Source organism: Physcomitrium patens, chromosome 1 (genome assembly GCF_059467195.1).
Source record: "Physcomitrium patens ecotype Gransden chromosome 1, ASM5946719v1, whole genome shotgun sequence".
Taxonomy (NCBI): Eukaryota; Viridiplantae; Streptophyta; class Bryopsida; order Funariales; family Funariaceae; genus Physcomitrium; species Physcomitrium patens.
The window spans coordinates 29759259-29782354 of NC_143410.1; the positions used below are offsets into that span (position 1 = coordinate 29759259).

Consider the following 23096-nt stretch of genomic DNA (forward strand, 5'->3'; position numbering starts at 1 on the left):
TATACAAGGTCGGAATATTCTGAAACCTATTTATGTCAATTAAGTGAAATTATTCTTTTATATATATATAATCTAAAATCTTAAAAGATTTTTTTTTTTTTTTTTTTTTTTTTTTTTTTCACTGTACAAATTTCACATTTCTTTTTTCTGTGATTAATGAGTATGCCTGTTTTAATTTTAACAATGTGTAAATGAACTAAAAATTAATTGCACATAAACCAATTTATTAAGAGAGATCATTAAATCCTGATATGTCGAGAAAAAAACCAAGGCTTGTTAGGCATCATTAAAAGTGCAATTATCTGTATGTATATATGTCTATATATACATATATACATATATATACATATATACATATATATATATATATATATATGTTTAATTATACATTCTAAATTATAAATTTCTCAGTATATGTATTTTATCATTTTTCTAGAAAATTAGAATAAAAAATCAAAATACTCTATTTTCAGTTTGATCACAGTTATTATTATTATTATTATTATTATTATTGTTGTTGTTGTTGTTGTTGTTACTACTATTAATTTAAAAGTAGACAAGGGAGATCAAGAACAAAAATAAAACAAGATAAATTGGAAAGATAATAATATAGATGGCACAGGGGAATTTAGAAAAAAAATGCCAACTCATGAAGAGTTCATTAAGATTTTACTTTCACCAACACACAGTTCCCCCATCAAAGCTAAAGAAAAAAAGAAGAAAAGAAATATGCCATGAGGGTACACGTAGTGTGGGAACATAAGTTCCCCAAAGCTCCCCTACGTTCCCGGCGCGTCATCGAGATGCGAACGCTGGGCGGGCACAGCCACACCGACTGGGGGGGGGGGGGTGGGGAGGAAAGAGAGTGGAACAAGTGGGGGCATTGATCGGGATCAGCAAGCACAAGCACAAGCTCACGCACACACACACCACAAGACCAGAGCAAAGCCAAAGCTAAGGCAAAGGCACTGTAGTGCAGCACCCACACCTGGGGTTTCACGGTTTCCTCCTCCGTCCTCCTCGCCCTCATCATCATCGCTCTTCCTTCCTCTCCTTCCTTCAATTCCTTCGCCTTCACGCTTAATTCCATCGCGGCTTCATCGGAGGCTGCTTGTTGATCTCCCACACTACCTACTTAGGGCCCCAGCTCCACTTTGAGTGCCTCCAGGCAGAAAGATATCTATCTAGATACAGGGCAGGGCAGGGCAGGTCGTGATTCGTTGTTATTTTTCTGGCTGGTTGAGGAGCTCGTGAGGTATGGCGTTGTTGCAAGTTTTTCGTGGGCAACTTGTGCGCCGAGGGTGTTGAGGGAGTTTGGGAATCGGGTTTGAGGTGGTGTATCAAGGGGGTGATGGGTGATTGAGGGTTGGGGTGAAGCGGGGTAAATGTGTGATGCTGGGGATCGATCAGGTTGATCCTGGTTGTCGAAGAGAATGGGAGGTCTGAGATGGGGTGCTGGAGGTTGCTTGTTGTAATTCGCTTGTGTTTGTGTTGTGGGTACGGTTTTGCCGGATGGTAGGGTTTCAGATGTAGGTCTGGTCGGTTTCGTGGTGTTCGTCAGGTGGCAGTGTTTGTTTCTCGTTTTGGGGATTTCGGATTGGTTGTCTAGGGATAGAGCTTCATGGTGGCTGATCATTTATGCAGCAGTCTAGAAATGTCTGTGTTTATTCGGTGGTTTTGTTTTTAAGTTATTATCTTTTTCCATCCTGACTTTGTATAATGTTTGTCTTCTGTTAATTTAGCTTCTTTTTCTTTTTCTTTTTCATGTGGATTCCTGCCTATCTTTTGGTTTTTTGGATCCTTGGTTCTTGGGAAGCAGAGAAATATGGGATGTTGTTGCGCTCACACTGCTTTGAAGCCATAATAGTGTATCAGGTGTACCCATTTCAGTTTAGATAATGGTCTTTGCTTCAAATTATTGTAGGGATAGAATTATACAGAACATTTAGCAGCCCGCGTTTGTACATGACCATAGCTGGATTTTTGGGAATGGTATTTGCACCCGAGTGTCCAGATCTTTGTCGTGTCTGCGCTCTTCAGCGCTCACCACCATGGCTGAATGTTGTCATTAAGAGCTGGTGGAACTAACGGAAAGCGTTTAATTCTTCAAATGCTTAGCCTAATTGTGGAAGTAGAGTGCGTGGTATCATAGTGTGAAATTAAACCTTTATAGTGTGTCAATTGTCATGCAACTTCAACTTTCTGCGTTTCGATTGTAATTCTGCAGTAAAGCATCGGTTTTACCCGTATGGACTGAGGGCACTGATTGATAGAATTTTTACAGAAGGTTAGAGATGTTGTACATACTAGTACTTGGGTGTAGCGGGAGAATTTTACAGTCTGCGGTACGGCCCTGATTAATGTTGGGACTCTGTTATGTAGGAAACAAGCACAGGAGGGAACTTCCACCTTCGGAGACCACTGAGGAGAACGTATATAGTCGCGAACTGTTGAAAGGAACAGTTTTTGAGGATAAAAGTTAAGATCACAGTTGTCTTCTGCTGGTGATGGTGTGAAGCGAGGGGAGGAGTTTTGAGCGTTTATTTTGTCACAACTGGAAAATAATACCAATTTGTTGTAAGTATTTTGGAAGAGACTAAAAATAATTGGACTGAAAGTCTTTTTTCGGGTCGGAAGGACAATTCGGTTGTAAATTTCTACTAGCGGAATCCGTATAGAGGCAAGGGCGGGTGGGATTGCCATATCGTTGTCGTTCGTTGGGTAGGTGTTTTGGTTCGAATCGGAGGTAAGCTTTGGGGAGGAAAAAAAAAAAAAAAAAAAAAAAAATTCAATATGGACGGGGAGTTTTGGACTGCCCGCATGTCAACTTCAAAGCGTCATCACACACTTCAGCCCTCTCAATCTCTTATTGGTGTGTTCCTCCATTCCGTATTTGGTTTTCTTGCTGTTTGGTTGTGCGTGTAGAATTTCGACCAGTCGATTATTGGAGTTTGCTCAGGTGTTGACCATATTATCTGATGTTCCTATTTCCAATATAAAATTAAGAAGATAGTCTCCTTTTTACTGTAAGGGAGATTGTTATTAGGTAGTCAAACTAAGTGTCCGCCTTGTCTTAGCTGTAAAAGATTTGGCAGCAGAATCTTCATGCAACAAACTCTCTGTTCTTTTTTCTTTTTTCTTTTATCCCCCCCCCTCCCCTTATGGTCAACGTGTTGTCTTGAGCTTTGATTTACCCGTCTGAACATGTAAGTGACGTTGCGTTTAGTTGTTATGGTCCTTCACTCTGGTTTTAAAACACTCAGCTGTGAACTTTGTTGTTTTGGTTTGTTCATTTCTTTACAGACCGTCACCTTAACCTAGATGATGTGGATGGTGATGAGGACCTGCGAGCTGAATTTTCATGCCCTTTCTGTTATGAAGAATTTGACACTACTGCCCTCTGTCCACATCTCGAGGAGGAACATTGTTTTGAATCTAGGCCTGCTGTAAGTCTCCCTTCAAATTCTGTGTTCTGAATATTCATTACCATCTGGGTTCTATATTGCAGAATTTCAACGTCTTTTTACATTTGAATTTCGGCAAGCTCCGACTGTCTGATGGTTGGCATTTTGCTTATGGCGGCGGTCATTTAATGGGGAGAATATGAGTCTTATGTATATAATTTGACTATAAAGTTATTAAATGATCGTATTCTTGTTCTCACTAATCAGCTGTATTGTTTTTCTACTGTGATACGATGACGCTGCTTTGATGACTTCGCTTGTTTTGAGAAAGCAGATGTGCCCAGTGTGCGCTGTTAAGGTACCTAAGGACATGGTTGGCCACATTTCGTTGCAGCATGGCCACCTTTTTAAGATATCCTTTCTATGCGACTTTCAAGTTGCCTTTATCGCGTTTTTTATTGTTTGTTTGACGTCTGTGTCGAGGAATATGTCGGTGCTCTAATCATCAGAACGTCCGTCTCTTCTTGAGTTAAGAATTGTTGATTAGAGGTGCGGGGAAGTGTAAGAGTGCAGCCATATTATTCCATAGTGCGTAATGGTGTATTTCACCTTAACAACAGCTCACATGCAGCGCCGAAGGAGGTTCAGGAGAGCTGGAGTTCCATCCAATGCTACTCTCTCACTTCTTGGAAAGGAGCTCCGCGAGGCGCACTTGCAGGCTCTTCTAGGTGGAACATCTCGGTCATCGGGCTTGTCAAGCGCTACCGATCCACTCCTCTCATCTATGGTGTACAACGTCCCCATATCTGAGACAGAAGATCCTCCCAAACCCACTGTTGTAGTCGAGGAGCAACCAGCGAAGTTGTCTTCTCTGAGCCAGCAGTCAAAGGCGAGGCAAGTTGATACTTCATTGTGTACCTGCTTATTCCTTATCTATGATTGATACTGCTGGATCCCTAGGCAATCAATGCTGCGGTATTCCCATGTGCAACCACCTGAGTTTTCGTTCTCGCAGTTTTTGTCACTAGATTCCTCGTCTTGCCGTTTGGTTGTGCTCTAAGATTACTTTTTTTGTTCTGTCGTTTAAGCAGTGCGGAGAGTTCACTTACTGCGGAAGAATTGGAGGAGAAACGAAAGCATGCCAACATGCGCGCCAAGTTTGTACAACAGCTTGTGCTGTCAACACTTTTGGGTGACGATTGAGAATTTGACCATCGTACATTTTAATCGCTGCCACAGGATGATTTCAGCAAAACTTTAGATGAAGGGCTGCATTGTACAGCTTTGCCACCTTGTCTGGAGACCATTTCTCGGGTGCTGTAAAGCATCCTGTATGAGCATCCTTTGCCAAGAGACCCTAATGCATCTCCTCGGGGCTTGTATAGGTTAGCAGAATGCTTTAAATTGCCACGAGGTCACGATCTGGCATGGCAGCTCAATGATGCATATCATTAGAGACCTGTAAGCAGAAAATTCTTGCGATGCTCTTCTAGGGTCCAAATAATGGGGCCTGGATTGTAGTATTGTAGTGAATATTATGTCCGTCTTGGTGCCTACTTTGAGGCACTTCCAAGTGTAACGGTCTAATATCTCTGAACTGCACCACATGCTGTATGGCTTTATTCCTTTAATATGCGGGTTGGTTACCTTGCGAATGTCGTCTGAATGGTTGATTTTTTTTGCGTCTTATGTTGCACCGGGTCGTGGACGTTGGATGGATTTATTCAATTATTTTCATTTTGGATCCTGTTCTGGTTTCCGACTATGCTCTCTGCCCTTTCTTTTTCAGAATGTTGAACGGTGTCATTCTAATGTGGATCAGATGAGCAATGTGGGACAAATTGTATACACACCAATAATTGCAACAATGTCTGAGGAGTTCCTTTGAGAGGCTATATTCTGGATTCAGTTCATTTTGTGACCCGCTCAAGTAACAGGAATTTCATGCAGGTTAACAAAACCAGCTATGATACCAGCGATGTAAGACGTGCATTATAGTCTGCAGTGTAGGAAAGTCGGCACCCACATAGGTTTTGGTGTTCTCATTTTACTATGGCTATATGTACAACCCTTCAAAGTTAGGATCTGTTCCCTCTGCTACTTTTCCTGAGTATTAGAAGGGCTATAAAGCAGAAGTTTGAAAGGAATAGTCAAGTTTACTTTTGGGAAAATGGGTTGAAACTTGAATTCAACAAAGATTATGAGTAACATTACAGGTCATGCTTTGAGGCTCAGTTGGAAAGTGGTAAACTATTCATTATTTGCATTGCAATGTGGTAAAAGTATTTGAATAAAGGCATTGTTGTAATTCAAGTGTTGGTAAATAATAAACAAGTGATTTTTTTACTAGTTGATTTCTTTGCACACATCTTTCTCTTCATGGTCATGTAAATAGTTTGAAATTGAACCTACTAATTAATCATTATTATTGTACATAAATAAATAAATAAGAATTTAAAATACTACATTTTTTAGAACATGGGGAAATTAAAGACAAACTTTTAAAACATGATGGATCTCAAATCATAAAAATATATATTTTTAGAATGTAGTGGATTAAATTATTAAAAGATATGGTTGTATCTTTATTATCACGTTCTAATCTAAATATTTGCTATTAAATTTGGATAAAATAAAATGTAACTTAACTATGATTTAATAAAAAATTAAATGTTAAGAATGAAAATTGAAATTAAAAGTTTGATGCTTATTTGAATAGATTACAATCTTATTTATAGCAACAATATTTACTTGTAAAAACTGAACATTCAATAAAATTTTATGTTATTTAAAATTAAAATTAAAATTATATATATAATTATTTTAAAATTTATTGTATTATTTAGAAGTAGCTAAGTCATTTTGGAATAGGTTGTAGATTGTTCTAAATACTTTTTAATTTTTTTCTTAAAGGATAATTGTGTAATCATAAAATATTATTATATTTTGACAAAATATCATGTAATAATATCTATACTAGTTTGAAATGCATATAGAAGTTTAATTTAGATAGAATTCTAGGTGCTAAATAAATAAAAGATAAAATTAATTCTTTTTTTAGTTTTCACAATTGTTTCTAGTCCAATATATGGATATAGATATATAATTTTTTAATTTTTTTTATTACTTATTTTGGTAGCTGTTTTATAAAAAATAAGAAATATTTAAGTTTTTGGAATAAAAAACTACTTTTAGGTATTAATATTTTAACCACAATAAATCTTAAATACCAAGATTAGTTTTAAGCCTAGGAATACTAAGAAATATCAATTTTTATGAATATAAATATATAAGTACTCATATAAGAAAATATAAATAAATATCATGTTCACAAGAAAAAACTATTTTAATTTATAACTTCTATATGTGTTAATTTAGCTTCTTGAATAATACATATTTTATGATACATAAAAACTTTCTTAAAGAAATAAGAGAAATATAAATAAAATTTACTAAGAAAAAAAAAACTACAATTAAATTTTAGATTTAAATAAAAAATCTTATAAAAATAAAAAAAGATAAAAAATAATATATAAATTTAGTTTTGTACAATAATCAAGTTTCAATATTTCTATTATAGTTAGAATTTATTTATTTTGATAAATTAACAAAAAATATCTTATTTTTTAAAATATTATGATTTTAAAAATAATAATTAATTATATATATTATTTAATATAATTACTAATTCTTTTGCTAGTACAAAGATTAATTTTATAGTTTATCAATTTAATACTTATTTTGGTGGAAAATTAAATTAATAAGTTGCACTTGCCAATTGCTTAGTCGTTTTGCATTTATGCTATGGTATGTCTTATTTTTGTTAGAACTTTTTATCTTCATTCATTTAAACAAGATTAAATTCAAATATTCTATTAAATATTTAAACAAGATTAAAGTCAATTATTGCAATTATTAATCTTGTCAAGTTATTAAAAATATATGTCTATATAAACTTCTCAAAAAATAACTAACATATAACTTTAAGTAATACAATTATAAAGATACATATTTCCATTGTGACTATTGCCTAGAACAAAGAGATTTAATAGTTTTGAATCAAATTAAGAATACAAGAAAGGCATTTATTAGAGTTATAATGATTTCAATCTTATCTAGATATTTATACACTAGTAAAGTTAAATATAGGTAGTGACTTTTAAAAATTATTAAGTCTGGTAGAAGTCAATATATTATACTGTTATAATTAGGGTATTTAATACCATATACTTTATAATCTAGGAAATTTATCTTTAGAAAATTTAGGTCTAACCAAACTTCTTCATTTTCAAAAATTATGAAGTATGGTTTAAGTATGGTTGTATTTTTTAGAATGTTGTATTCAAAACAATTGTAAAAAACCTCAATAAATGTGAGACCTTTATCATAGAAGATAAGATAAATCATGTATAGCAAAATTATGTTATGTGCTAAAATTAGAAGGACTATGTGATGGAATCCTAAAGTTCCACAAATCAAGCTATTTATTCATGGGATAGTAGAAGAGCCATAATTTCCTGAGTGATTTTGGTAGTTGGGTAAAACATTTCTTGAAAAAAAGAACTGTATACACACATACATACATACATACATAAAATATATGTTAAATTTTAAAATACCAAAATACTAAAAAAATAACATACACACACATTCTCTCGTGCTCTTCGGTCATGCACACAGTCATGTTTGATCTAAACAACTGATTAATCAAGGCTTCGACAGGAAAATCTTTCGATCGGAAGGCAACATCCTCACACATTCTCTCGTGCTCTTCGATTTGCTCAGACAGCGATCGGTTGAGTTTATGCGGCTCCCGGACCGCGATGTTGTGATCTCGGACTTGAAGATTCGAGTATCGACGCATCCATGTGCGGCACACTTCCATTCATTCCAGACTGGGATGTGGGTTCCTCAGTCTGAGACACGCTCATCGATCGGGCTAGAAATCTTCCTTCAGTCGATCCCACTTGACCTGTGTTTTCTCGCATGGGTTGCCATAAACTTAGTGACGACATCTTTGCACAAGAATTTTGAGTGCGCAGGACCTGGTCTAAACTGGTGGTCCTGCTCACTAGGACACTGGTTTAGGTCGTCGTCTCATATGGGTTAGAACTTGTCCAGGGGTCTGCTTCACATAATTGGGAGTGGCATTACATTAAGATCTTCGCACCATTCCATACTGTTGTGTTGCTACCCAGGTGGGTAGAGTCGGCAGACCTGAGTTGATTAATCCGCCGGTGTTCTCAGAGCTCACCATGAAGCTGTGAGGAATGAGGTCCTGCATCGAATGTCACTGCTGCGATTTGACGATCGCACTAACCATCAGTGGCAGTGACCTCTTCGTTGTCATTGCAGCCCTGGACAGCACCCGATGATTGGTTGGCTGCGGATTCCGATCCCGGCGCTGTATCAATTGCGTCTAAATTCACGAGTCCCATGAATCCGGTAGTTTCGCAGATTCTGTTGCTTCTTTCAGCTCAACGTTTAAGGAGCAGTGAAGGTGTTCAGAGATCTTGATGACGACGTTGGATTACATTCAAATGTCGATTTCCTCTGGTCATTTCTAACCGCCGAATTTCGTCATCGTGCTCATGTCCGTGATACAGAATGAAGCTATTATTTGTCAGAACCTAATTAAATTGCTCCTATTGACCAGGCTTGTTATTTTTGCAGAGCCACGAGTGAACAGTGAATGAATCAGATAGTAGAGTCTTAAAAGTGATTCTACTGTGTTAATTTGTAAGAAGTGCTGGATTCAGTCTTTGAACTGGCAGAAATCTTTGCTATCATGTAAATCTACATTATCTGGAAAATAAACACATTCCTTTTCCGACTTTTGCAGCATTACTAAACATCACGTTCTAGTACATGACGTGAAAAATCATGAACGAGGTTGTCACGGTTATAATTACAGAATATCTCCTGTATGAGATTTCATTGTTACTGAACCTTTCATTTCTCCTGTATGACATTATTTTCCTCCTTTGGACATGACCTGCTCTTTTATTCTTTACACCAGTTGGTGAGCAGTGAATGAATCAGTGAGACCTTCCTGCGCTCACTTCCATAAACTTGGAATTCTTTTCTTCTTTATCTGGTTTTCATCGTGGCACCAGTGTTTTTTCTTATTATGAATACATGGGTATCACCGCGTCCTTGGTCCAATGTCTAAATCAGATGGAAATCTGGTTTGTTGTCAGATGTCAGAGGGTGGTTATGTGAGCAGAGAAACCAGCTTCCTTGCTATCGCTGCTGCATCTGAATTCAAAGGATCCAGAACAGTTTGACTGGTCTGTCTGAGTCCGTTGCCTGCAGGGAAACTTTGTTCAAGTATGAATAAATTAAACAGACGAAAGCTAAGTCCAGTATCTTCAGTCGAAGTTGGATCCGATTAGTGGTAGTTGGATGTGAGAATTAGGTTACAGATTTCTTCTTTGTAAAATAAAATACATATCTCAATTAGTGACTTTTACTTTATTTTATTTTTTACCAGTTGGTCATAATACATGTCTCTTTAAGTAGTGGGACATGCATTTAGATCTATAAAGTTTGGTAATCTAATCTCATTTAATTTCATTTAGATGAAGAACACAGTTGTTGTAGTTTATCATATTTATTATTGTTTACTGTACAAATATCAGAATTTCAAATGAGACAAGTTTCTATCATTTAAAAAAACATTTTTTACAAATGCTTTTGATATATAATAAATAATTATAATCTGGAAATTTAATGAATAACTTTGTGAAAAAATGAATATATATATAAATCAAAATAAAATCAACTTTGTTAAAGAATAAATGCAATCGTATATACACTTGTAAAAAATATAAAAATAGACTAAGGATTAAAAAACAAATTTATAAGATTAGGATCACCTCAATCTTTATTTGTGTAAGCTTGAACATTAGAATTGATATGCTTACTTTACTAATACAATTCTTTTGGAATCATTCCACAAGTTTTTACTTAATATTAATTATAATATTCTAGAAAATATTATTTTGAGTTTTATTTTATAAAAGAATTAGAACTACTATCATTTTTTAGTAGTAAAAATCAGATTATTTGTATTAAAATCAGATAAATATTAAATTATTATTACAATTTTGTTAAGTATTTATATACTTATTGGTTTTAAGAATAAACTTTCTATTTTAATGGTTTTAATTTAGATTAAATTATTGGTAAATTTTTTAATTTTAGTTTTAAATTTCGAGAATCAATTAAAAATTTGGTTATGATGATGCTTATACAAGTTATTCTAAATATGACATAAAATTCATCTTTTAATATTAAAAATTATTTAGCTATATTTTTTGCAAAGTATACTTATGATTTACTATTTGAATGAAAAAAGAAATGTTTAAATAAATTAAATTCAAAATTAAGATAAATATTAAAAAAATTATTTTAAGTAAAATTAAGAAAAAAAATTCTTCAAGAGATAAATTTTTTTTAACTCTTAAATATTTTTTATACAGTAATAGTAAAAATAAAAAAGAAGAAATCAGGTAAAACACGAAATCAAGCATAGATGTAACATTTAAGAAATAAATTCAATGAACTAATAAAATATTGAAATTGAGTGTATAAGATATAAGATTCATAGATTTATTTTTAGATATGGAATTTGTAGTTATGTTTTGTAACTTGTCTATTTAATATAGATCTTATATAGATTTTTTTATTTTTTATTTTTAAATTGCTTCTACAAGATTGGTCAATCTCTCTAGGTCTTTTTTTAATTCGCAATTATATTATATAACTTATTTGGTAAGCAATGATATTATTTTTAAAAAGTATTTAGAAGATTTAGTGGTTCATATATTTAGGTAGAAAGAATTGCAATTATTTATGTATTATATTTAATGTTATTTGATACAACCTCAATGTGTGTGTAATTTTCTATATATGTGTGATTTTATGATTAATAGCTCAACAATATTTAAGATTTAAAATACCAACTTTCACAACCATTAAAAAAAAAAATTCAGTGAAAATTTTAGATTTGATATAAATATTATAAGTATTTTAAAGAATCTTTATTTTTTCTAACAATTTTAAAGAATTAATAAATATTTATAACCGACTCAATATTTTTAATAATATTTTTTGAAAAAATTAATTTAATTTTATACTATTTATGAATTATATAACTATTATTAAAGATAAAATTTAAAAATAATGTATGAATAAAATAAAATTATAAAATTCCTAATATAGTATATATCTTTTTAATTCTGGTCAGAAGTTTTTAGTTTTGAAAATAAGTCTTGTTGTTTAAACTTTAAAGAAATCTTAATTTAATATTTTATATAAGATGTAATTTACACTCAAAGGTGAAAATGAAGATAGTTTTTAATCTTTTGGTATATGATTATAAAAAAAAATCTTTAGATAAAACTTATGTCTCTAAGTAGTACTTTCATGCAATGTCTAAAATTTTGAAAATATTTAAGAGTACATTAGAGTTTATAGTTTGCAAATGTTTAAATAGACAAAAATGATAATCTAATACTAAAACTAGGCTCAAGATGGTGTGACTAGTATTCAAGTTTGTGAATTAATGAAATTGTATGTATATTAGAGTTTTAATTTATATAAAATAATATTATTAAAATATTATTTTATTAAAATAAATTAAAAATTAATTTAACTATTATATGTAATTTAATATAAGAAAATAATATTATAAAATTACATTTATATGTTAAAATTTAAAAAATTATGATCAACTAAAGAATATAATTTTTAGACACAAAATATTAAGCAATAGGAATAAATCTAAAAAACTTTTAGAGGTTTATTTTAATCATAATTTTCTTTTAAATGTAATAATAATAAAAATGATATATTGGAAGAAAAGACGATAAAAAAATAAAATTAAATCAGATTAGTTTTAATAGTTTTTGATACTTTTTACAACTTCTTGTGTAAAAGATAGATGTGATATAATATTATGATTAGAATAAGTTTCCAAAAATTTATCGTAAGAATAAAAAAATTCATAAAATAATTTTTTAAAAGTATATTTAGGCCGTATTTATAAAATAATTCTTGCACTAATATAAGATCAAAATAAAAAATTATATAAATAAGGTTGTAAAATATTACATTGATATAGGTGTTCAATTAATTAATCTATTTGAATGAAAATATATAATTATTTATAAAATTACATATATTTAAAATATGCACAGATTATTAAAATAATTTGGATTTTTTAAAATCAATTTGTGTGGATTTTTAGAAACCTTGAAAAACTTGAACTTTTCATTAGTTTTTAGAATCTAATATAGTTGTTTTCAAAAGTTTTACATGATTTTATTAAGTCTTTGTAAGCTAAAATAAACCTCTATTAATTTATTCAAATTCAAAACAAGTAAATTAACTACGTAAGTTCTTTAAGTTATAGCTCTTATTCAAATTTTAATTGAATCATTTTTTAATCTTCTTAAACATCCAAGAAATTCAGTCCAATTTTGCCATTAATTCATATTTATAATAGTAAATTTTCACAATATGCATACTAAAAATTTCTTTTCTTAATTTTTAATTTTCTTAATTTTATTTTATTATTAATTTTCATCCATTCACAAAAAATCATCTAAAAATGACTTTTTATTTATGAATCATTTTTTATTGATTTATAAAATTTATCCATGCTTAAATTCCATCTATGTTTAAATAATATTGAAAAAACACAACAAGTAAGACACAAGTAAGTAGAAATCAGATACCATAAAATTGCTCCTATTCCAACAAAAAATATATATCTCATTGTTGACCTTCTATCATTTGCATCTCCAACCCAATCCGCATGAAAATAACCATGCAATGCAATATTATCACCTCCAAGGTACAATTTGAAGTTCAAAGTGCCTTTTAAGTACCTCATGATCCTCTTAATGGTTGTCCAATGGATTGATCTAGCTTTTGATATGTATTGACTCACAACACTCATTGCATATGCAAGATCCATCGTTGTGCCAACCATGGCATACGTAAGTGAGCCCATTGCTACCTTATATGGAACATCTTTCATTTCATCTTCAACTTCAGCAAATTCCTCATCCATGAGCTTCATCAACTTCATATTGGCCTCCAATGGTGTTCGAAGAAGCTTGCAGTCTTCCATGTTGCAACACTTCTTCAATATACTTCTTTTGGCTCAATGTAATGATCTTCTTTGCTTCATCTTTCATAAGTTCCATTCCTAAATAATAGTGAAATTCTTCCAAATCACTCATCTCAAATTCTTTTACTAGCTTTGCTTTCAATGAATCCATCTTTTTCAAGGTGTTGGTCAAGATAATTAAATCATCAACATAGAGAATAAGAATTAATAAGAAGACTTTTGATTGCATCACATATATGGAATGATTAGCATCACTTCTCACAAATCCTTCATTCACAAAGAATGTGTCGATGTGTTGGTACCAAGTCCTTATTGATTGTTTGAGCCCATACAAAGATTTCTTCAACTTACTAACAAGGTGTTGTTTGCCTTCTTTAATAAATCCTTGAGGTTGATCCATGTATATGTTTTCTTCCAACTCTCCATTTAAAAAAGCCGTCTTCACATTCATTTGATGCATCTCTAAGTCCATTGCTGCCCCGATTGTCACAATGGTTCTATTGGTGGTGAATTTGGCCACGTGAGCAAATGTCTCATTAAAATCAATACCAGCAACTTGTGAATAGCCTTTGGTAACCAATCTTGCCTTATACCTCACAACATTGCCCATTACATCCCTCTTTATTTTAAACACCCACTTATAACCAATTGAAGCTTGATTTAGTAGAAGTTGAGTCAATTCCCATATTCTATTGTCTATGAATGATTGATATTCTTCTTCCATCACTTTCTCCCACTTCAAAGCATTTGTGGACTTCATTGTATCATACAAACTCAACAAATCAGCAAAAAGTCCAACATTGGCATGTTCTTCACTTACTTGAGGAAAGATGTGATTCTTCCACCATTCGCCACGTTGTTTTTTATCTCTCAAAGGATATCTCCTTTTATTTGAAGAAGACTCAACTTGTTGTATTCTTTTATCTCTTTTAACCTTTTTTTTTTTTTGTAGATAGTCTTTTCTCACTCAAAGATTGATAATCCTCATCACCATCATCATCAACATCTTCATGCTCTTCATTGCTAGTGTTAGCATTTTTAAAGGCCTTGTTTTCTACTTTCTTTGCCTCTTCATCTTCATTTCCACTTTTACAACCATCATTATCTTCAACTTCTTCATTCTTTTTTGAATTTGAAGATGTGTCCACAAACACACTATTACTTCTACTTGGACACATCTCCAAGTACTCACAAGCATTCTTGTGCTTCAAAAACTCAACATCATGACTTTTGATGATCTTTTTGGTCTCCAAATACATGAGCCTATAAGCCTTTGTACCTTCATAATATCCAACAAATACACCTTTTGTACCTTTTGCATCAAATTTTGATCTCATATAATTTGGTGTCTTTGCATATGCTAAGCATCGAAAAGTCCTTGTGTATGAAACATAAGTTTTCTTCCGACTCCAAGCTTCTTTGGGAGTTTTTGATGTAAGTACACTTGTAGGGCACCTATTCTTTGTATACAATGCTATTACCATGGCTTCTATCCAATACTCAAATCCAAGGTTTTGTGCATGTAGCATACTCCTTGCCATCTTCACAATAGTACGATTTGCTCTTTCAGCAACTCCATTTTGTTGTGGAATGTATGGAATGGAGGTTTGTCTTGCAATACTATGCATCTTCAAGAAATCATTAAATTTCTTTGACATATATTCACCTCCATTGTCCATATGCAATATCTTTATTTTGCACTCACATTGCTTTTTTACAAGTATCTTAAACTCCTTAAACCTTGTGAAATACTCATTCTTTGCTTTGAGGATGAAAATCCACACCTTTCTTAAAAAATCATCAATGAATGTGACAAAGTATCTTGTACCTCCTATTGATGGCATCCTCATAGGTCTACAAACATCCTAATGGACTATCTCCAATAATTTGGTTGCACGTGTTGCAACTCCACTTGGAAATATAGTCCTTTATTGTTTGCTTTGAATACAACCTTATTAAGTAAGTATTATAGCATTGTGACTTATATGACCAAGATCTAAGCCACTTACTATGGATTAGAGCTCTTTCATGCTCTTGTCATTCAAATGACCAATACATCAATGCCAAATGCCAAACTTGTCTTGATCTTGAGGGGATTCAGCAAATGCTACCACTTCAACTTCATTCACCTTCTTATACTTGATGAAATAGAGGTTGCCATTTCTAAAGCCCTTTGCAACATCATCTCCTTTCAATTTCTTTACAAAACATCCATTCTTATCAAATTGTACTTTATAACCATATGAAACAAGTTTATTCATAAAGAGGAGGTTTTTCTTCATCTTTGGCTTATATAAGACGTTCTTCAATCTGATCATCTTAGTTCGGCCTTTCACAAAAATCTCTACTACAATAGAGCTTGTTCTAATAGCTTGTACTAAGCCATTGTCTCCCATGAGTATATTTGTTGCTGAAATTTCTTCATAAGTATCAAATGAATACTTGTATGGAGTCATGTACTTGATGGCATCCAAATCAACAATCTACTTAGACATGAAAGCCATGGAAGTACCTTCATTTGCCATGAATACATAATCATCACCTCCATATTCATCACGAGCATTGTTTGTACTTTCTTTATCTTTTTTCTTAACCTTGTACCAATTTCTATCAAAATGACATGGTTTTCTACAAATGAAGCAAGTTTTTATATTTCCATCTTGATTAGAATAACTTTCCTTGCCTTATCTTGAAAAGTGAGCCCAATCCTCACTTTGAGGTTTTTTTTTTTTTTTTTTTCCTCTTAATCACTTCACGAGTAAGTCTTGCTGTCACATAATCCATTGTGAGCTCTTTTAGTTTGATGGATTCCAATGCCATAATGAGGTAGTTATAGGACTCGGATAGGCTCATAAGCAAGGTCATGACAATATCACTGTCTCCTAAAGGCTTGTCAATAATTTCAAGTTGATTAGCAAGGGCCTTTATCTTATTGACATGAGCCATGAAGTCATCACCTTCTTCTATCTTGAAAATAAAGAATTTCTTCTTTGTGAAGATGATATTGGAGAAGTTCTTCCTCTCATATATGTTGTAAAGGATCTTCTATGCTTTTGCTAGTTCTTTGCAAAAGATGATGTGAGAAAAATTGGCTTCATTCAAGTTGATAGAAATCATACCAAAAGCCTTCTTTTCATGTCTTATAAAGTCCTTCTTCTCTTTAGCATTAGCATGCATGCTTATAGACTTTTCACTTTCATCTACAATATCCCAAAGGTCCAAAGACGCAAACAAAAGTTCCATTTTTACCTTCCAATGGTAGAAATTGTCACCTTTAAACTTCTCAATCACTCTCAAATCTTCACCTTCACTAGAAGCCATGTCTAAAAATAGGTCTATCAAAAAATACTAAAAAAAAGAGTCTCTATGTACTTAAAATTACCAAAATAATTTTATACTAGCAAAATCTCAGAATGCCTTCTTGTGAAAAAATGAATGTTTCTTCACTCTAAACACTCCCAACTCAACTTTTAAAGCTTCTAACAAATAAGTGGATTCCACTCAGCCTCATTATCAAGTTTTTTAACTCATAAAATTCACTCTCTCATTAAAACTTCCACAATACCAAAGATACTATCAAGATCTTTGTATAAGGTCTTAATCACTCAATTCTAGGAATTAAGAACCTTCAAACAAATGTGAGTGATCTATAAGGTCCAAATCAGAACCTTTACAAGCCAAAACACAAGATTAAATTATACAAATCCTAACATTAGCAAACACTATAAGATCTATTCTACACAAGAGTAATAACCAGCAAATAACTTCAACTTAGTTGAAAAGCACAATCAACTGTATGTGGGCCTATAACCTATTGAAGAAATACAACAAACAAGACACAAGTAAGTATAAATCAACAAGATTAGATACAAAAGAAGTATGAAATGAGATACCTTTCACTTCCAACACTCTTTACTTATACATAGAATTTACATCCATTGTGGCTCAACTTCATTCTCATTCATCCTTATTTCATCTAACTGAATCCTAGATTCTACTTAACGTAGCCACTACTCCAAATCCTAGGTGCCACTTAACTTAGCTGCTACTATAAATCCTAGCTGTAATCTTAGTAACTTTTCTATTACCTTTTGCTGTCTTTTAATCATTAGCAACTTACGTTAGGTAATATCTTTTGTTTGTCCAATATTTATTTTATCAAATAATTCATTATTTATTTAATAATTTTATCTAATAAAATAATTCTATTTTAAATCTAATTCTATTCTAATTTAATTCTATCTAAAATCTATCTTAATTGGTAGCACCTTTTTTAGAATCCTTGTTGAATTGGAAGAGCTTTCCATCTTGATTGATATGTTGAGAGATAAATTCTAGTGTAGTCTCTAAACTTTGCAATTTTTGTCTGATTACCATGTTGTAATTACAAACCTCAACCATTACTAAAATCTATAGCTATATCAAAAATAAATGCTTAATAGTATTAAATTTATTCAAGTAAATCAGAAATTTTAACTTTTTAATTAAAACTTGCATCAAACATAACCTAAAGACTTTAGCAACAAGTCTTTGTAATGCATGTTATCCAAGTTACTACATAATTATTAATCTTTATTTCTCTAAATGTTGTTTTGTGTTTGTTTTGTGTACTCGACTTACTTTCTAACCACACTATATTTCACCTTCCTAATGTCACTCAGTTGCCATCATGTAAATAAACAACCATACAAACCTCTCAGCAAGATAAGACATGTAGAGACAATAGGAATAATAGTAGAAAAAATATTATCATTTATCTCCTTTTTTGTATCTAGCGAACATGCATCCAACATAAAGGTATCCATTGCAGTTCTAAATTGCATCCATTACCTCCTACTTGTAATTTGTGCAACTAATATAAGATCATCCTTCAAGTCCTCTACAATCAAATTGATTCAAATTGAAGGAGCTTTATTTGTATGACATATGATTATAACTATAGTCTATCAAGGATATGAATCTTGAATAACTAAAAAATCAAGATACTCTTGTATCACTCAAAAAGACTAAATAATTACTTAAAGATGATATAATATTAAACTAAAATGACTATTGCCAAAGACATGAAGACTAAAAAGTCTTGCAACAAGACTAAAGACTAAAAAGATGTTGATAAGAATAAAAAAGACTTCACTTTTATCTCTATTTATATTATCTAATTAGTAGCTACATGACAATATTCTATAGGACCTTCAAAACATATTGACTTCATAAGACATATATTTTAACTTGTAAGATAAATTATCTATATATATGCCACATAATTAACTTATATTACAAGTTATTAATACAAGTACACATGTATTTAACTTATTGACTAAAATTTTAATCTATCAATCAATTATAAGTATGTGTAAAATCAAAACCATGTCTATGAAGCTTCTACAAAGTTATTCTAAAAGATATTTTGAAATTAATCTACTTTTACCTACTTCTATCAAATCATATAAGTAATTCTTCAAATAAATATGTATATTTGTGTCATTATCCTCCCTTCTAGAAACGAGTTCTACAAAGAGTGGTCATCAACTTTTATGGATCTTGCAATTCTTTATTTTAGTTTTGATCGATGTTTTTGATGAAAAGCCTCAATCTTCTTTGTTGCATTTACAAAATTCTTTGCTAGCTCCCATGTGTATTCATTAATATCATAACTATGCCAATAAATAAGATATTTTAGTCTATTTCAACATTGCCTCAAATTCTTGATTATTTTCTACTTCTTTAGGAAGAGGTTACATTTGTCTTCTTTTCATAATATTCACTATCTTATATGACTTAAAAAGAAACATAAGGAATACATGATGGATCTTCATAGACTTTGATAGATGTAATTTATAAGCAATATAAATGACTTATTTACAAATAGAAAAAAGATCCAGACCTATGATAGTTTAACTTGACACAAGAATGAGTAATCTTCATATTGTGATGAAGTAATCATACTTTGTCATCTATGTGAAGGAAAATTCCACCCATTGTTATATGGCATGATTTGCTATCTAAGAATACATTAGGTATCTAGTTGTAGAGAGTTTAGCTTAAATCTTTATATAAATCCTTTCTTAGCTTCCAAAACTCCTTTGATTTGCATAAAACTCAAAATATAACAAAATTCCTTCAAAACATATTTTTTCCACGAAGGATTTTCTTGTCTCAAACTTTAGAAATTCATAACTCTTGATCTAGCTATACAGTTTTTTTCAAATTTATAGGATAGGTAGAAATCACTCTTAACTTTTACCAAAAAAAAACCAACCGCAAATTCACTCTCGATCTTTTGGCATCTAAGAAACCCTAGCAGATGCTTTAAACCCTAATTTACAAGTATCTGAGCACTATTTTCTTAATATTTCAAGAATCCAATACTCAAATGTCACCAAACATATGTAAAGAGTTTACTAACATGAAATTACACATTTTCTGGAATTTTGAGCTAAAACCTTGTCAAATTGCTCAAGTTATAGCTCATGACATAAGCACTAGTAAATTGGGTCACTTACTACCCTTAGATTGCATGCCCTAACTTCAAAATCCAATAACTCCTTCATTCCAACTTAGAATCTAGCAAACAGTATGTAAAAAGTATAGCTGCAAAAGTATTCTCTCTAGTCGCAGTTGCCGATCCTCAATTGCCATGCGTACGCGTATATTATGTCAAAAAGAGAGACAGTAGCTCCCAAATCAACACCTTAACTTTGAGTGCTTGTATCTCCTTCATATAAACTCCAAACCATACAAAATTTGCACCAAAACCATAGCCAAAAACCTAAAATTGCTGATCCTAGCCTTTTAAGCTCGAATGGCTCCGACAAACTAATCCTAATCCCTAATATGGCCTCGGGCAGCCTCCTCAAAGCCCATTGGTCATGATTTTTGACCAATACGAATGGAAATTTTTATCATCCATCTCCATTCATCTATATTGATGCCCTAATTACTTCCTTTGCTACCAAAATCCTTCTTCAATCCTTTTTCTTATAAGATTTATATAATTTATACTCTAAACACCAAATAAAAGAACCAAAATAAATTTTCAAATGTCACCAATGTCTAACAAAAGTGATTCTAAATATTTAGAAGTTACTATCAACCAAAACAAATCTTAAAAGCCACTATCAAAAAAAAAATTAAAGTTATACAAATTCTATAGTAATCTTTTTGAACAACTTCTTCTCAAGGTAATAATCAAATTATATTCTACAACCAACTAAAATCTATTAACATAGCTTTCACTATATTTCTTAATAAATTATATATTAAGTACATAATTACATTATTTTTATATAGTAGTTGATTGACAATACGACACCGTCAATCTAAATTATAAGATGGATTCAATTAATAGTCTCTTGTGATTGGTAGTATGAAGTGAAAGTAGCAAGAACAAGAAAAAAAAATCACAATACAAAAATAAGTGAAACAAGTACAATCAAGCAATTGTACACTATAAAATTAGTGACATTTTGTAGACTAAATTTTTACTTAGTAAAAAATAAAAGTAAAAATAAAAAATATATTTTAAATTTTTTTATTTTATTATATTTTTAATAATATAAGAAACATGTAAATCCAAATTATTATGAATAAGTTATGAAAGATTGAAAATAAAAGATAAATAATAAAAAAATTAAGTGAATAATTTTTATTTTAAGGATAACTTGCTTAAGAAATCAAGAATTTGAACCTCACCAAAGCTCACATGTAGTATATATGGATGATTAAGAGAGGCCACAAGGCCTTAATCTTATCCTTCTAACTATCTTAAAGGTGCTACAATCCATATGGCACTTATGCACCTCAATTCTTATAAGGACTACACTAGCTATTAGTCCTATTTTCTACTAGTAAAACTAATATTTGTATATTTTTGAATTTATTAAGGTATTTAAAAACATCCAATTAGCTTAAGAACCTTCTGTGGCCTTTAAAACTTGCTCCATTTCTTCATAATGGCTCCTAAGGTGGTAAAACTTATTTTTACCAAAGTCTTAAAAATTACTCAAAAAAATCCTTAAAAATTCTAAATAAATTCTAAAAATTCCGATAATATTTTTGTAATATATATTTAAATTTAAAGCTATATTTTTCTATCTTGGTAATTTTTACAATAATAAAATAAATTTAAATCAACCATAAATTATATTTCCTATATAACTAACTAGAAAGACATAAAGTTCTTTTTCATGCTTCTTTTAACTATTAATTAATATTTATAATTTTTTTATAAATAATATATATAAATAAAAGGACAATATAAATATTGATGTTAATAAATAATTCTTGATATTCAATAATAAAAAAAAATACTAAATCAACTAAGATAATTGCATCTAAGACTTACTAAGACTCCATTTCTACAACTAACATTCTAATTTTCTATTTGTCGAAGGATTTCTATACTACTCACTATATATTGTGGTTTTAAGCACTTTAAATTTATCTTTTTATCTTAAAACAACTAATGAGTCAATTTGATGACTCACAATCTATGTTGAATTGTGATTGTTTTTTATAATAGATATCTTTATTTATATTTTGTTGTTCTTAAGCTTCTTTTGATTGTGCCTTTATTATTGTATATAACTCCAACAAAAAATTTGTCAAATCTTTCTTTATAAAATTATAAACTTTTAAAAAATCAAAAGTATTAAATTGTGGATAATAACTATAATTGATAAAGAAAGGTATTTGTTGAATAGAAAAATATTTCAATTATTTTTATGACAATTGATGGTATACCTCAAATATTATTCTAGAATTTGATTCATCTATTTTATTTGCCTATCTATTTGAAAATAAAGACCAAAAATAATTTTATATCTATTTTTAGAATCTTAAAAAGAATTTTTTAAAATCTTAATACTATCAAGGATATAAACTGGAAAAAGATGCATAAACTTAGAAAATCTCTGTCAAAAGAAAAGTGGCAAATTAAAAATAAAATACTATGTATATTAAAAGAAAATTAGAATGGCTATTTTCAAATGACAAAGAAAATAGAGACTCTTAAATCTAGACTAAAAATAAGAATTGAGTTGATAAGAGTGAAAAGGACTTCATTCTTGCTTCTATATATGCTATCTAACTAAGAGCTATGTGACAATGTTCTATGAGACTTCTAATATGTGTTGACTTTGCAAGCCACATGCTTTAGCTTACACGGCAAGTTTTCTACATGTGGGCCACATAGTTAGCTTATTCTTTAAGCTACCAAAATGTGTGGCACATGGCCAACTTATTAACTACGTCTCTAATCTAAAAAGTCAATTAAAGACACCTATAAAGTCAAAATAGCATCTATAAAGCTTCTAGAAAGCTTTTATAGAAGATATTATAGAATTGACTTACTTTTACGTATTAATATCTAAAACTTTTAACTAATTATTGCTTTACATTTGTATGTCTGTGACATTATCCTCTCTTCTAAGGACGAGTTCTACGAGGAGTGATCTTCATATATTGAGAAAATCTAAGATGTGACAAATTGTATTTGCTACATACTCCGATCTTTGTTCTCTTTGCAGATAGTTGATAGGCCCTCTCAGCCA

The 23096-nt window shown here is 31.0% G+C and overlaps 1 protein-coding gene across 1 annotated transcript; it reads left to right on the forward strand.

Annotated features, from left to right (window-relative positions):
- Positions 1-898: 898 nt before the first annotated feature.
- On the forward strand, positions 899-5035 carry LOC112288917 (protein DEHYDRATION-INDUCED 19). The gene is made up of 6 exons (XM_024533665.3): positions 899-1255; positions 2383-2872; positions 3304-3446; positions 3739-3816; positions 4030-4298; positions 4496-5035. The coding sequence occupies exons 2-6, from the start codon at positions 2794-2796 to the stop codon at positions 4605-4607; spliced, it is 681 nt and encodes a 226-aa protein (XP_024389433.1). The 5' UTR covers positions 899-1255; positions 2383-2793; the 3' UTR covers positions 4608-5035.
- Positions 5036-23096: the final 18061 nt, after the last annotated feature.